We start from the raw sequence: 17351 nt of genomic DNA, 5'->3' as shown, positions 1-17351 counted from the left end.
AATAAAGTGAGAGAAAGAGATTAAATGGCTCTTTCTTAACTTTTATGTTTAATTTCCTTTGTCTTCCATTGGGTCTCATAATATCCCCATCAAGGATATTTACATAATGTCTTTCACATAGTAAAATTTTCCAAGACATTGCCATAAACAGGCTTTGAGCAAGAGGTGGTGTTCGGGTCCGAAGGCATTAAGAAGTAAATTTTCAGAAGGTTTTTGAAAGTGGTGAGAGACATAGCCAGCTGGACCAAGGTGGTAGCCATGACACCTGGAGTCTGTGCTATAGAAAGTGGAATGAAATAGGATTGGGGGGGGGGGGGCAAAGGAAAGCAGGTAAAGGAGTCTGGAGGGCTTGGATAGGGAAGCAGATTGCAGGAGAATGGATTGGTATGGAGGGTGGTGCTGCATGGAGCTTGTGAAGATTTCAAATTCAATGCTGCGGGGAACAGGGGAGCCAATGGAGGTGCTGCTGAACAAGACAGAACACCCAGATAGAATGTGGGTGGATGAGCAAGTTGCTGTTTGTATAGAACTGAGAGGCAATGACTATGTGGTAATGTCACTGGACTAGTAATGCAGAGACCCAGATTACTGCTGTAGATCATGGGATCAAATCCCACCTTATTAATTGGTGGAATTTTGGAAATGTGAAAATAAATCTCAGTAATGCTAACCATAAAACCGAGGTTATTGTTGCTAAACTGATCTGTTTTACTATTGCCCTTCGGGGAAGGAAATCTGCCATATATGTCTGATCTACAGATTCACAGTAATGTGCTCAGTTCCTATTTGCTCTCTGAAATGGTCCACTGAACCACTCAGTTCAAGAGGCAATTAGGAATGGACAACTGCTGGTGGTGTCCTCATCCCATTAATGAACTCAAAACAAGGCCATTGACAAAAGCAAGGTAAGACATCAGGCCTAGAGGTGGCAAAGTCATTAATTAAGGGTGAGAGAGCAGACAGAAGCAGACAATTCTTTAAAAGGTGCAAATAGACGGTCTCGATGACTGAAAGAATATGGAACTTGAAGGTCAGTTTAAGAGTTGAATGGGACATCAAAGTTGCATGCAACCTGTTGGTGAGGAAGAACAGTGTGTGGATGTCTTGACAGGAAGGTGATGGGCATTAGAATTGCTCTAAAACATTCAGCAATGCATAGAATTGATGGTTAATTGCTTTGTCAGTTCTGATCTCCTATCTATCAGAAAGGAAAAGGTTTCTTTTTGTGATGCAATGGAGATTTGCAATTCAGTTATGTGTGCAGCAAAGGCAGGGAGAACTGAGAACATGAGTAAATGCCCCACTATTTGATTGCTGCTTATGGCGTATTGCAAGATCGTACATGTCATGTTGAAATTCACAACACCACAAGAAGAAAGGCATTTTTTTCAAACGTGCTGCATGTACTCACAAGCTCTGGAATGTATGTAAATAGTCTTCTGGTGAAAAGACATTGAGCAAACAAATGACCTGCAAAAACAAGACTGACTTTAAAAAGACATACAAGAAACATGAACAAAGTTAAGATGTCATTATGCTCAGCATTCATTTGCTAAGGCTCATGACCCAAACTCACATTTTCCTGTTTGTTATGTTTGAGCAGCCGGAGTTCACGGTATGCTCGCTTGGCATGAGTTAAAGACTGGAAGGGTCGGTGCAGTTTCTTTACTGCAACTTTCTCTCCTGTCTTCTGGTCAATAGCTGAACTGTACAAAATAGGAACAAGAAGTACATTATCAGGCTTTCTCATGGAGTCATAGAGATATACAGCACAGAAACAGACCCCTTCTTCCAACTCATCCATGCTGACCAGCTATCCTAACCTAATCTAGTCACATTTGCCAGCATTTGGCCCATATCCCTCTAAGCCCTTCCTATTCATCTACCCATCCAGATGCCTTTAAATGCTGTAATTGTACTAGCCTCAACCACTTCCTCTGGCAGTTCATTCCATACACACATACCACTCTCTGCCTGAAAAAGTTGCCCCTTAGGCCCTTTTTTCATCTTACCCTGCTCACCTTAAACCAATGCCCTCCCCTATCATGGGGAAAATCTCTATAAGGTCACCCCACAGCCTCCAAAGCTATTGGGAAAATAGCCCAAGCGTATTCAGCCTCTCCGTATAATTCAAACCCTCCAAATCCTGGTAACTGTCTTGTAAAATCCTTTTTGAACCCTTTCAAGTTTCATATCCGTCTGATGAAGTATGGTGGCAAGAGCTGAAATACAATATTCCACTGAATCATAGGACAAGACTTCAGCCCCATTATTTGTCAAGTACAAACTCTCCAATCTCACTGTGAGAGTACATTAAGCGGAAATCAGACATTGTGAAGAACAAACAGGTGAAATGACTTTGCAAAATGCATCATATTTGTCTTCAGTTTATATCTGTGTAAATTTAGTAACATTAATTAGAATTGAAGAATTGATTTTCTTCCATGATTTAAGGAGATATCAGTTGCTTACCTGCTTTAAGTTACAAAACATTGAGGTAAAAACAATTTACCTGAAAATATTAAATTCATTTTCCCCCGTGGGTGCTTTCTACAAGTGTGTCTTAAATTTGAGATTTATTTAATTAACTAAGTTTGAATTTACTGCAGGTCTTATTGTGGGATTAGAAATTCACAGAATTGTTACAGCTCAGACGGAGGCCATTTGGCTCATTATATCTGCACCAGCTCCAAATAACCAATTCACTTAGTGCCATTTCCCTGCCCTTGCTCCGTAACCCTGCATTTCTTCCTTTCTGGAGTTTAATTCTCTGTTGAATGCATTGATTGAACTTGCTGCTACTACAGGTTAGGGTAATGCATTCTGGGCTCTAGGACTCTAATCATTGACTGTGCCAAAACAATCTTTCTCATATCACTTATGCTTCACTTTTCTAATCACTTTAAAACTGTGCCCCCTTACTACATTCTTTGACAAGTGAGAACAGGTTCTCCAAGCTACTCTGTCAAGAAATCTCATGATTTTGAATACCTTTGTCAAATCTCCTCTTTGTCATTTTTTTTCTCCAAAAAAGCACTGTCCTAACAATTCCAATCTATCTTCACAAATAAAATTCTCATTCCTAGAACCATTCTCAACAATCTTTTCTAGCTTTATTTATTCTGCCTTGTCCTTTGGAGGGAATATATCATTAATGTGCCAAACTATTTCTGCCTTGAAGGTGAGCCAATAATCTGTACTGATACCAAATTTCTGTACCGAGGTACCTTTGACTTAAGATGGCATCATAAGTGTGGAACTTGTAAACCTTTCATTCATATGAATACATAATAATAAACCTAATTCAATTCAACCCATTGTACAGCCTCTGTTTTTCCTACCTACATTTGACTCATACTTATCTAGTTCAGATCCATTCTTATCCCTTTGAATTTCGCTGTCTTCCAGTTAATTATTTTTATTTTGGTTTATTCTTTGTCCTTTCATTGTCAACCACCATAATCACTGTGCCCTAACTAATCCCCTACTGATACTTGGTCTACATGTCTGTCACATTTTCAACTATCAGATCTAGCAGTGCCTCCTTTTTTGTTACACTAGCACACAGTACTACAGGAAACTTTCATTCTAGAAACTCTTGCCCCTCTGTGTTCTTTGCTTACTATTACCCCAGTCTGTATTCAGATATTTAAAGTCCCCAGTACAACCACCTTATCATACTTACACCTCACAATATTTTCCTTAAATTTGTTTCTCAATCTCCTCCGACCAGTGAGTGGTCTGTAGACTACAATGGAATTGAATATTCATTTGTCCTTTACTAAAGCCAAACAGATTTGGTCCCTATTCCCTTTGGACATGTCTCCAGCACTGCAATACTGTCTTTGGTCAATACTGTGTCCCCTTCCCTTTTTCTTCCTTTTCTATCTTTCTTGAATATCATATATTAACACCCAGTATTCCTTGAGCCAGGTCTCTATTATAGTCACAATATTGTATTTCCACCTGGCAATCTGCACCAATCTTACTAACCACCCTCCATGCATTCACATACATGCACAGCAACTCTGATTTAAGCTGTATTCCTTTTATCCATTTTCCTGATCCCACCTCTTAATTTACTATTCCCTCATTTTGTACTATCCAACTCTGCCAGTATTTTGTGTATCTTAGTATTGATCTCAGATATTGTCTCCTAGTTGTCATACTCCTAAACCTATGTCATATTAGCCCTGGGCTCTGGGTTACTAGTCTAGGCAAATGAAGCGAAGGCAAATGTTACTGTGATGTAAAGGATATTCCAAGATTATGCTATATATCTCACTAGATACATACTGAAGATCGAGATTTATTCCATATGACTCATTGGGTTACTGCTTACTGAGGGAGTATTATTTTACACTGGGCTGAGAGCATACTGTACAATATGAGTTAACATATAACATCCCTTGCAAGAAAATGAAACAACATGATAAAGAGTATACATCATGCTGCAAGGCAAATCTCACTAAAATAGAAAAGAAAAAGTGACAAGATGATTGAGGAGAAACTAGCAATGATGATAGAAAAAGGGGAAAAAAGTACAACGAAACTGAATTTTAAAAAAAATGTAGGTAGGCTAAAGAGGAAGTTCTATTAAAGATTTGTAATAAAGTGCTGGAAGTGAAAAGAAATCATAAAATGAAGCTTATACACTAGAAAGTGAAATCTTTGACAAATGGACTAACAAGAGATAATAATCAATAATGGGCAAAGATGGTAAAATATTGTTTAGAAGGGATACAGAAACTAAATATTTGACAGTCTACATGTGGGTTGTATAATGATCTAAATCAAGGGAGTCCTCAAGATATGAAAGCAAATGAAAGACCAAACATTATGACTTCAAAGTTAAAGGATGAGTTAAAAGTTTGTAATTGTTAATTATGGTAAAGCTCCAGGTTTAGGTGAAGTAATACCAGGAGGTCCAAAAACTCTTGGAGAAACAGACACGTTTGTGATCAAACATACACCAAAGTCTACATTCCAAGTGACTTGAAACATTACTTATTCATTCAGTTATTATGAAACCTAAACAACGGATTGCAATCACTTCAGAACTATAAGCTTAAGAATCATCTGATTAAAGTGATCTTTAAAATCATGACAGGAAAAAAAATGACACATTTAAAGCAAAAACTGACGATACAGTCTGGAGTTTGACCCAGAGTAGAATCAAGAAAGGGAGCAATTGTTGATAAATATTTAGAAGTAAACAACAAAATTTACTTCTGTTTCATTAACAATGAAAATGTATTCAGTCCTGTTGATTGCCAAAGGTGGACAGACAATTTGCTGAAACTGACAGTAAAGATGTGAGATTTCTCCAGGGCCTATAATGGGACCAATAGGCAACACCAGGCTCGAAAAGGGACAATCAGAAATGTTTCAAATGAAAGGTGGAGTACAATAAGGCTTTGCCAAAATTATACAATCTGTACACAACTAATTTTAAGAAAATTAGATGTACATCTGGGATGAAAATTGAAGGCAAGAACATGTAGTATATTGACGACTTGGCACTAATTACAGAATTGGAAGAGGTCTTAAAAAAATCAGAGATCAAGTAAAATCTAGAAAGTTAGAATATGCTTTGAGTATGAACTCAAAAGCCAAAAAGACAAGACCAATAGTAGTTAGATGGAATCTATTAGAAGAAACTGGAATGAAAATTGAAATGGATGGTTATCACATTAGAATAAATAGATAAGTTCATCTGTTTAGGCCAAAGAGGGTGGTACATGTACGGAATGAGCTGCCAGAGGACATGGTGGAGGCTGGTACAATTACAACATTTAAAAGGCATCTGGATGGGTATATGGCCTAGAAACGTTTCAAGGGATACGGGCCAAATGCTGGCAAATGGGTCTAATTTAAGATATCTAGTCAGCATGGATGAATCTATTTCCATACTGTACAGCTCTATGACTCTGTGTGAAGAAGATATTAGTAAAGCAGACAAAATTTTGTGAAAACAAAAGGATCCATTAACAACAAGAAAAGATAAGCTTGGAACAAGTAAAAACTCATATGATGATAAATTCTATTCTGTGCCCCTGAACAATAAGTAAAGCCTGAACAATAAGCAAAGAAAGGAAGTAGAGGATTTTGAAATGTGGATGCTGAGACAAACGTGAAAAATCCCATACAGCCCATAAGGCAAATGACGAGGTATTATAAATGGCAAGAGCAAAAGTGACATTGAAATATCAGTAGTTCAGCCACTCGACCAGAACTGCCTAGCTACAGAGATTTCTTCAACAAGATAAAGTACAGGGCAGCAAAAAGGGGAAGTCAAGCTCAGTGTCAGTAGATGATGGATATCACAAAGCTGTTGCAGATGAGTTACCGTGGATACATAAGGACGTTACAAGACAGATGAGCTTGGCATCACATGGTAGCAGAATAGATACCTGCAACAGCCTCTTAATTTTATGATTCCTCATTTCACTGATTTTGTTTTTTGCACATGTTCACAGGATATGACTTCATTTATCGCATGTGGCTCATTGTCCTGAGAAGCTCTGCGTGCATACTAATTCAGTAAGCATTTCCAAAGGCATTGAGAGAGTACTTTGTAGTGTGGGATTGTGTCTCTATATATCAGGCAGACCAGTGGGGATGGCAGGTCCATGCTTGCTTTGCTTTGGTGCCAGCTCCAAAGGGGCAGATTTGTTGAACTCATGATGCCGATGCTGTGAGCACATAAACACTGCAGGAGCATTAGCCTGGTCCCATTAGTAATATTGGAACATTTTAATTTTTTGGCATGTGTTCGCATTAGTGACAATGGGACTTTGTTACTCTATGTCTAATACTGTGGTGTTATTGTGCCATCATTATTGTGGATGTGGCTGCTGGTAAGTAGGACTGAGACATCTCTGTTCTAGATCCAGTTTTGAATAATAAATCTCCTGTGGTGCTCAATGACACATCCACTGAATTCAACCCTGATCTTTCTCAACTGCTCCAAAGCACAGACAGAGATGAGTGTACAGTGAGGTTAACTACTAAATGTTTGATTCAAACCACAGCAATAGTAGGGGGAACAGGTTCAAACTGGGGTGGCATAGAGGGAGCTGAATTTAAATTGTTCAGAGGAGTGGAGAAACAGTTGGTAGTTGGGTTGGCATGTGGCTGAGCTTTGATGGCTGTATCACCTCCTCCCCTGTATTTATACAGCCCAACCTTGACAGTGCTTCTGAGAGAGAAAAGTCCAAAGTCTAAAACGTGAGAGGCACACGTATATTGGTTTAAAGACTGCAGACAGGCAAACGTCTGAAATAGATACCAGACACATATAACGAGACCCCAACCCCCACCACCCGAAAGACCCGTCATCTTTCCCCATTCTCCACTCTCTGTGTGGAGTTTGCACATTCTCCCAGTGTCTGCGTGGGTTTCCTCCGGGTGCTCTGGTTTCCTTCCACAATCCAAAAATGTGCAGGTCAGGTGAATTGACCTTGCTAAATTGTCCATAGTGTTCGGTGATGGGGTAAATGTAGGAGTATGGGTCTGGGTGGTATACGCTTCGGCGGGTTGGTGTGGACTTGTTGGGCCGAAGGGCCCATTTCCACACTGTAAGTAATCTAATCTCATCTAATCTAATTAATGAAATTCCGAAATTAAGAATCTCTACAGTGGCCCTTCGGCCCAACAAGTCCACACCAACCCTCCGAAGAGTAACCCACCCAGACCCATTTAATCATATGTTTACCCTGACTAATGCACCTAACCTGCTGAGCCACCGTGCCGCCTGTCCCCCCCTTCCCTCTTTCAACAACTATGTACTCTTACTTTTTCTATGACATTTGTTGATGTTGTTTACCAACTTTTTTTCTACTTGAAGTTGACAAGTTGTAAATGTTTAGATCCTTGACATCAACTCCCTGAATGGGCGTGGGGAAGAGAGAGGCATTTACCAAGACTGAGCACCCCCTCCTGAGGGTCCCACTGACACTGGGGGGGGGGGGGGAGAATCTTACTCCCACCCTTGTCAGAATGCAGAAGTTGTCCGTTTGTTTACGCATGGTTTGTGTCTGGAGCCCCTACACAGCACCGTTCACACAGATTGCGTTGCTAGTTTAAATTTTTTTTAAATAAATACTATATATTATTTGTTGTTGTCTGCTGTCTAAATCTCAAACACCCACTGTCTGAAAATTCATCGCCTTCAACTCAACCACCGAAGATCCCCATATTAAAAAATATTTCACCCCTAAGCCAATACAATCAGGTAACTAGAGGGACTGATGCCCACTTACCACACGCTTCCATACGCCCCTGATCCTATCGGGGTCAGGTCGGTGTACCTGAGCGGCACTTCCCAGACGGTCTTGTTCAGCTCTTGCCTGTAAAAGCCTTTCCTGACCGGGGTCCCCATGTGCCTGACCTTTTCCCCCAAGGCTGCACAGCCGGAACTGCCCGAGTGCACTTTCAGGTGAGTTTCACTTCGCCAGTTACTTGCGATTGCGCACACGGGCCGTAAGCATTCCCCATCCCCATCCCCATCTCCAGCTCCAGCTCCAGCTCCACCTCCACATCCACCTTCAACTCCAGCTCCGGCTCCTTCCTGCTGCCCGTCTCTCCTGAAACCACAGGGAAGCTTTTATGCAGAGGGTGCCCATTTTCACAGTCACCCCCATTCAAAAACAGAAAGCGAATCCCTCCCCAGTTGCAACTCTTGTCTTTCCCCTCAGGCACTGGGTTGCAGTGCCCACCTTTCTCAGTTGTGTTATGGATTGAACTCTCAGTCGGGGTCAGCTCCTTCAGCTGGAAGACCAACAGGTTTCGGACCGCCCGGAAAGTGTCTTTCACTGAGTTGATGATCCTGCAGACACAGTTGATATTCGCCTCGGTATGTGTCCCGGGGAACAGACCGTAGAGCACGGGTTCCTGCGTCACGGCGCTGCTCGGGACGAACCTTGACAAACACCACTGCATTCCTCTCCAGACTTCCTCTGCATAGGCACATTCCAGAAGGAGGTGTGTGACAGTCTCGTCCCCCCCGCAGCCGCTTCGAGGGCAGCGTGCGGTTCGGCTGAGAGTCCAGGCGTGCATAAAGGATCCCACAGGCAGATCCCTTCTCACCACCAGCCAAGCCATGTCTTGGTGCTTGTTGGAAAGTTCTGGCGATGAGGCATTCTGCCAAATGACTGACAGTCTGCTCAGGGACCCGCTCGATAGGATCTGCCCTCTCCTTTTCCCGAAGGGTCTCAAGGACACTACGTGCTGACCACTTCCTGATGGACTTGTGGTCAAAGGTGTTTTTCTTCATAAACCTCTCCACGAAGGACAGGTGATACGGAACAGTTCAACTACTCGGAGCGTTCTGCGGCAGCGAGGCCAGGCCCATCCTTCGCAACACCGGGGACAAGTAGAACTTCAGTACGTAGTGACACTTGGTGTTTGCGTACCGGGGATCCACGCACAGCTTGATGCAGCCACACACAAAGGTGGCCATCAGGGTGATGGTGGCATTGGGTGTATTTTTTCCCCCGATGCCCAGATCTTTATACATCGAGTCTCTTCGAACCAGGGGCCATCTTTGATCTCTATATAAATTGGAAGATGGCCCGGGTGACTGCAGCAGCACAGGTTCTGGGAATAGGCCAGACCTGTGGCACATATAACAGCAATGACAGTGCCTCACACCTGATGACCAGGCTTTTTCCCGCGATGGAGAGCGACCGTAACTTCCATCTGCCCAGTTTCTGTCTCACTTTACTGATATGCTCCTCCCAAGACTTGGCGCACGCCCCAGCTCCCCGAACCAAATACCCAGCACCTTCAGGTGGTCGGTCCTGACGGTGAAGGGGATCGAGGATTGGTCGGCCCAGTTCCCGAAGAGCAGGGCCTCGCTCTTGCCTCGGTTGACCTTGGCTTCTGTGGGCTGTTCGAACCGGTCACAGATGCACATGAGTCTGTGCACAGACAGCAGATCCGAGCAGAAAACGGCAACATCATCCATGTACAGGGAGGCCTTAACCTGCAGGCCCCTGCTACAGGAATAGTCACCCCTCTCAGGCTTGCATCCTTCCTGATGGATTCGGCAAATGGCTCTATGCAGCACACAAACAAGGCAGGAGAGAGAGGGCAGCCCTGCCTGACCCCAGATCTGACTGGGAAGCTATCTGATTCCCACCCATTGATTGAGACTGCACTGACAATGTTGGTGTCGAGCAGTCTGACCCAATTGCAGATTCCCTCCCCAAAGCCCATTTTGGACAGAACATCGCTCATATACATGTGTGATATCCTGTCAAAGGCTTTCTCCTGGTCCAGGCTGATCAGGCAGGTGTCCAACCCTCTGTCCTGCACTTAGGCAATCGTATCCCTGAGGAGTGCGAGACTCTCAGTGATCTTCCTGCCCGGTACAGCACAGGTTTGGTCAGGGTGAATCACCGACCCCAGAGCAAACCTGACCCGGTTGGCGATTACCTTTGACAAAATTTTGTAATCCGCATTCAACAGTGAGATTGGTCTCCAAATTTTGGGTTCCTCCCTCTCCCCCTTCCGCTTGTAGATGAGGGTGATGATGCCTTTCCTCATGGATTCACTTATGGTACCTGCCAGAAGCATACTGACATACACCTCCAGCAGGTCCTGGCCAATCAAGTCCCACAGAGCAGAATAAAGCTCGACCGGTAAGCTGTCACTTCCAGGAGTTTTATTCTTTTCAAAGGACTCGAGGGCCTTGGTCAGCTCGTCCAGAGTTAGCGGCTGGTCCAGCCTCTCCCGTGTTCTGTCGTCTAAGACCTCCGTAATGGAGGACAGGAATGACTGGGAGGCCGCGCTGTTGGTTGGCTTCGAGTCATACAGACTGGCATAGAAGGATTTGCTGATCCTCATGACGTCAGCCTGAGATGACGTTACCGAGCCATCTTCTTCCTTCAGGCTGCTGAGCACGGAGCTCTCTTTGTGCACCTTCTGGAAGAAGAAACGTGAGCACGCCTCGTCCTGCTCCACCGAGCAGACCCTGGACCGGAAGCTTATCTTGGAGGCCTCCGAGGCAAAGAGCGAGGTTTGCTGGCCCTTCACCTCCTTGAGGTCCTCCGTGACATCCACCCCCATCGTCTGCAGCAGGAGCAGGTTCTGCATACTTTCCTGGAGTTGGGACAGTTTTCCCTGCCTCTCTCTCACTTCCTGAACACCTTTGAGGATGAAGAACCTCTTGATGTTCCCTTTTACTGTTTCCCACCAGTCCGCTGGGGACTCAAAGAGGGACTTCACGGCTCTCCAACCTGCGTAGTCCCTCTTGAGCGCTTCAATGTTTCCCGGGGTCAACAGCTTTGTGTTCAGCTTCCACGTTCCCTTACCAGCCCGCTGCTTGCCCTATAGGTGACAGTCGGCCAGCAGGAGGCAGTGGTCAGAGAAGAACACCGGCTTGATGTCAGTGGATCTGACCGAGAGCGTTCGGGACACAAACAGGTAATCTATTCTTGAGCAGATAGACCCGTCTGCCTGTGTATCTACGCTGTGCTCCATCTGCAGGGGTGCTGAAGACGTCGTGCAGCTTGGCATCTTTTACCATTTCCATCAGGGCTGAGTGTTGCAGACTGGCACATTCCAAGGTCTAGGACTACGTTTGAGGGATGCGCTGAAGCTTGGGGCAGCTGCCGCCAAGGCGCGGTGGGGAAAAACCAGCGTGTAACGTCTGCCTGCCTAAGAACAGGGGGCCCACCCAGTCATTTGGGCTCTGCTGACGCCTTAGCTAAATGTATGGATATATAATTGGTAAACATACAGACCTGTATATGCAAATGATAAATTCTGATCTCTGTATGCAAAGAAATGGAATGTTTACGTATGTATGGCATGACCAGTTGTACAGATCATCAAAATATTTTATGCATAAAGTCCATTTTTGAAATTAAAAAAAAGTTATGGATCAAACCAAATCCCTTTCAAATATATCAAGGCGATATTTAGAGGCGTGTAAGGTGCAGTGTCCCTGCTGTAATTCAAATGGTCACACTGCTTACACCCTCCCCCCCCACCGAGACCCTTCATTGCCTACTGTATCAGGAGGCTGATTGAACAATCCCTCCTGGTCTCTGATGACAGCTTTAAAAACCTTTAAGTACCTCAAGTGGCTGCCCACTACTTGCCTTGCCACCTCCCAGTAAATGAGGGCACGGGTGATCTAGGCAAATGATATGACAGCAGGTGGTAGGCAATTCTGCACACCCTTTACTCTGTTGTGGATGTGGCTGCTGGTAAGAAGGACTGAGACATCTCTGTTCTAGATCCAGTTTTGAATAATAAATCTCCTGTGGTGGTCAATGACACAACAATTGAATTCAACTCTACCTGATCTTTCTCAATTGCTCCAAAGCACAGACAGAGACGAGTTTACAGGGAGGTGAAATACTAAATGTTTGATTCAAACCACAGCAATAGTACGGGGACAGCCTGCCCCCTGTTAGGGGCTGAAATTGTGGTTTTTACAGCAGATGGGCTGAATGCTCATACACGAAAGGCCAGACTGCATTTTCACGCATGTCAGATCACAAGGACTAGGACTGAAGGTAAGAAGGCTGCAGACCAGTCTGTCTCCACGAGAATTCGGTTCATTGTCTGTCTAAGGCTTCCAGAGAAAACTCCCACAATTTTAGCCAGATCAACTCCAGCTGTACTCTCCCACATTCTTGAATGTGACTTCGACTCAGTTTGTCAAACAGCACCAATGCTTTTTCATATACATGAGGGGTGTGACCAAGTGAGGCAATTTCTGAGAACTAAACCAAAACCCGACATTGGCAATTCTCAATATCTACTTATTCTGCCCTCCCTATGAACCCGACCTGCACACCCAGAGTCTCAGCCTCTCCACATGTTGACCACGAGGGATCAGCAGTAAGGAATTGACTGTTGTCCACTTCCTTCTGGAACATACTTTTGCACAGAAAGTCTGGAAAGAGATGCGGTGTTTTCCCTTTGTCAAGGTTCAGGCTAACAACTCTGGGACACAGAATTCTGTGTTCTACAGTCTACTCCCAGGGATGTACACTGACATAAACACTGACTGTGGCTGGAGGATGACCAATTCAGTAAAAGATACTCTTTGTCTTCCTGGAACATGCTAGTCTTCCAGTGCAAGGAATAATGTTGAAGACACACTCCAAAATCTAGGATCATCTGCTGATGGAATTATGAAGCTAAAAACAGTCACCCCAAATGTACGTGGGAATGGCTACTGTCTTTCTGCTGTCATAAACTGAGGAGCTGGAGACTGGGGTAAATCCCCTTGGGATATATGTTTGACATGTAATAAATAAATATTAACTACTGCAATAACTCAGGAAAGGAGCATCATTTAATGTTGTACATCAAAATACAGCTGAAAATGTGTTGCTGGAAAAGCGCAGCAGGTCAGGCAGCATCCAGGGAACAGGAGAATCGACGTTTCGGGCATAAGCCCTTCTTCAGGGCTTATGCCCGAAACGTCGATTCTCCTGTTCCCTGGATGCTGCCTGACCTGCTGCGCTTTTCCAGCAACACATTTTCAGCTCTGATCACCAGCATCTGCAGACCTCACTTTCTCATCAAAATACAGCCCCCACTTGTGACATACATAGGCTAACCCCACCCGGGTCAGACAGTTCTGCAGACACAGATGCATACCCATAATCAGTCTGTTCAGACATGCTGTTACATACCTATGGAGCAGGTCAGATTTGAACCCAGCCCTCCTGGTTCAGGGGTGGGGACACTATCAATGTGCACGAGAGCCCTGCGCCTGCTATTATTTTATGTATATGCATAAGTGCTCTTAGACACAATTGAATGTTTTTTTCTGGTCACCGAAGCACCATGACTTTTTTTTTCATTCTTAACTGCTCCCAGTAAAACACCCACACAGCCAATTGGATATTTACATGCAAATCCCATTGCGGGGCAATACAGCCTATCAAAAGTGAAGAGATGGGAGAACTAAGGACAGTGGGAAGGAGCTAAATCAGAATGGAGTCAGCAAACCTTGAAGAAGTTTTCCTCCTCTCTCTACAAGAATCTCAGGGAGTCCCTCTCCCACTGCAACTCCCAGGTCATTTCCTCTGCCCTGAAGCTCTTCAACCATGTCCTGAACTTCACTAGTTTCCTCATTTCCCCTTCCCTCACCTCACCCCAGCTCCAAACTTCCAGCTCAGCACTGTCCCCATGACTTGTCCTACCTGCCTATCTTCCTTTCCACCTATCCACTCCACCATCCTTTCTGACCTATCATCTTCATCCCATCCCCATTCACCCATTGTACTCTTTGCTACCTGCCCCACCCTCCTCCCTGACCTATCACCTCCATCCCCACCCCCACTCACCTATTGTACTCTATGCTACGTTCTCCCCACCCCCACCCTCCTCTCATTTATCTCTCCACCCTGCAGGCAATCTGCCTTTATTCCTGATGAAGGGCTTTTGCCCGAAATGTCAATTTTCCTACTCCTCGGATGCTGCCTGAACCGCTGTGCTTTTCCAGCACCACTCTAATCTAGAATCTGGTTTCCAGCATCTGCAGCCCTTATTTTTACCTAAATTGGGAGGGGTGGGGGGTGACGGGTGGAAATAAAGCACTGCATACTTCACAGTATCACTTCTTTCTAAAGGCATCAAGAGTATTGATGGACTCTATGTGCTCCCTCTCCAGTAAGACCCAGGACTTGTGCATTATTTTTTTCTTTTATATCTAGAAGTGTAACCACATACAACCGAATGATTTTCCCACCACCAAATCGCCATTTTTCTTTAACTAAAGCACCACCAGTAATACCCGTGAATCCAATTAGAAATTTACTTGCAAAGCACACTATGGGCAATGCAAACCATCAAAACTGAGGGGGAGGTAGTAAGAGAGAGAAGGGGCTAAATCAATATAGAGCTGGAGGCTGACCTAGGAATCTGCTTTATAAAGGGCTCAGGTGATGAGTTCCAGCTGGTGAGGTCATCGTTTGTTACCAAGGAAACTCATATTCAGCAAACTCCCCAGGGAGATTAATTAGTGATTCCACATGGGCCTTGACAGAACAAGCATAGCTATAATTGTAATTGTAGTGAGTAACATACACTTGAAAAGACTAATTTGGTTTGACATTATATCAATTTTAGGCTGTCATGTTATGGACTTTCAGAAATATTATGGATAATGTATATTTTGGGGGGGGGGAATGTGGGTGATCAGTTTACAAACTCTCTTGAGAGTGTTCATATTGGATTTGTCAGTGCATCAGCTGGCCAACTGATTCACTTGAACAGGGGTATCTGGTGGTGTAGTAATAATGTTACTGGACCAGTAATCCTAAACCCCACGCTAATTTTCTGGGGATATGGGTTTAAATCCCACCATGACAGATGGCGATGTTTGAATTCAATAAAATCTGGAGTTACAAGTTAGACTAATGGTGACAATGTAACCATTGTCATAAAAACCTAGCTGGTTCATTAATGCCCTTCAGGAAAGGAAATCTACTGGCTTTGCGTTGTCAGGCCTGCATATAACTCCAGTGTATTGTGGTGAATCTCTTAACTGCCCTTTGAAGTGATACTAGCAACCATTCAGTTCAAATGCAATTAGGGATGGACAATAAATGTTAGTACTAGCCACATACTGTGAAAGAGTTAAGAATTTCAAGTTGGTGAACAAGTTGGAAAGGCAGTGTGCAGGGATTTCCTGCGTAACTTAGTTGGAAGATGATACCTCCACTTTGGGTGATAGATCTTTTCTTAAAACATAATCTATTCATTAATTTTTGTCAACTCATTTAAAGATTAGAAATTGACAGTGTGAGACATAATTGAGATCCTTCTTTACCTGTACCAGCTCCAAGTGTGATTTGGATTCATTTCAATATTCATTTATTATTGATTTTTAAATAGCTTTCTTCTTTCATTATTTACTTCCAAATGAAATTTCACTGCTTCCCATTTCTTCCAATGGTGCCATGTTTCCTTTTCATTTCACCTTTAAAGGATTAGGTAACCAATTCCAGGTAGGTAGTATGTCATTGCCTGCGTCTGCACATGTGATGGATGTGCTCCCCCTAATGTTGCACTATCAATAAATGCAGCCAAAAAGTAATTATTTCCAAACTGTACTACAGTAAGCGATCACTGCATTCTGTATCCAGTAATCTTAATTTCTGATTATTTCTTGAGTATGAATTTAAATAAAGCTAAAGAAATGGGAAGAAAACATTGTCAGTTACAATGAGCTTTTCGGTCCAGATGACCATGTTATGTTCTCAGCTGATGATAATTGTTAACAAGCTGGATCTCAGACTGAAATCTGGCTTGACAGATCTTACGTTTTGTTTTTGCTTTTGTTAATCATAATGGTAAGTGACTGATCACATTCACAAGAGGCGGTCAGTGTACTTTTAATAAAAGAAAATACAACTTTATTCTGTGAAAGAAAAAAATGCAAATTTGAAATTGTTTTATTACAAATATCAGAAATAAAGGCTAAAATTTTTATCTTGAGCAACAATGCTACAGATGCTCAAACCACAGTGCACAGCCCATCTTTCTCCATTTTAAAGCTCATTATTCAGTTAGCGTGGCTGTAATTGGGTTCTGATATTGTTTTCACTAATTAATGTATCTTCCTGAAACCATTAAATAAACAGCTAACACTTATTATTTAATATGTGTTCCTTAAACTCATCTCTTCAGCAGCCCTCTGTTTATGAAGCTTTTCTCTTACTGACCTTTAAGTCCAGTAAGGAGTTCTTGTCAAACCAACCTGTTTTGGAGACTGCTAAACTAATAGCACCTCTGCTGGTACAAACCCTCTCTCTTTGACTGAATGCTGCCCACACTGTTTCAGCTTCTGGATGGATCTGTCTCTCTGTGACACTGGACCTCTGTCACTAAATAACAGTAGTTTCTTTCCTAATGCATTGAATTATTCATCTCAAAGGCTTAATAACCTCATTAGAGGGCATGTAAACAAATAAGTCTTGAGGCAAACCAGTATTTCTCACAGAATGAAAATAAAACCATCTGATACAGTGGAAAGTGTCGTTTTGCATGTTTTCCGGCAGTCCATATCATACAAAGTACGTCAGCGTAGCAGAACAGAGTGCAGAATAACGTTACAGCCACAGAGAAGGTGCAGAGAGAGAGAGAGATCAGAATTAGTATTTGAGAGGCGGTATGGTGGCTCAGTGGTTAGCACTGCTGTCTCACAACGCCAGGGATCCGGGTTCAATTCCAGCCTCGGGCGACTGTTTGTGTGGAGTTTGCACATTCTCCCTGTGTCTGCGTGGATTTCCTCCAGGTGCTCTGGTTTCTTCCCATAGTCCAAAGGTTAGGTGAATTGGTCTTGCTAAATTGCCCATAGTGTTCAGGGATGTGTA

General features: G+C 43.4%; 1 protein-coding gene across 1 annotated transcript in view; it reads right to left on the bottom strand.

Annotated features, from left to right (window-relative positions):
* LOC122558886 (mitogen-activated protein kinase 14B) overlaps positions 1-8453 on the bottom strand; it is a 30414-nt gene extending 21961 nt beyond the window's left edge. Inside the window, exons 1-3 of the mRNA XM_043707798.2 lie at positions 8265-8453; positions 1577-1706; positions 1412-1470 (exon numbers count right to left, since the gene is read on the bottom strand). Coding sequence (XP_043563733.1) covers positions 1412-1470; positions 1577-1706; positions 8265-8383 — 308 coding nt within the window. The 5' untranslated portion in view covers positions 8384-8453. The remainder of the gene's footprint in view (positions 1-1411; positions 1471-1576; positions 1707-8264) is intronic.
* Between the last annotated feature and the right edge of the window lie 8898 nt (positions 8454-17351).

The sequence above is a fragment of the Chiloscyllium plagiosum genome, unplaced genomic scaffold, assembly GCF_037043375.1.
Source record: "Chiloscyllium plagiosum isolate Xiang-an unplaced genomic scaffold, Cpla_swu_hap1 HiC_scaffold_14, whole genome shotgun sequence".
NCBI classification, from domain to species: Eukaryota; Metazoa; Chordata; class Chondrichthyes; order Orectolobiformes; family Hemiscylliidae; genus Chiloscyllium; species Chiloscyllium plagiosum.
The sequence above is the reverse complement of the archived record's forward strand: the minus strand, read 5'-3'. Positions and strand labels throughout refer to the sequence as shown.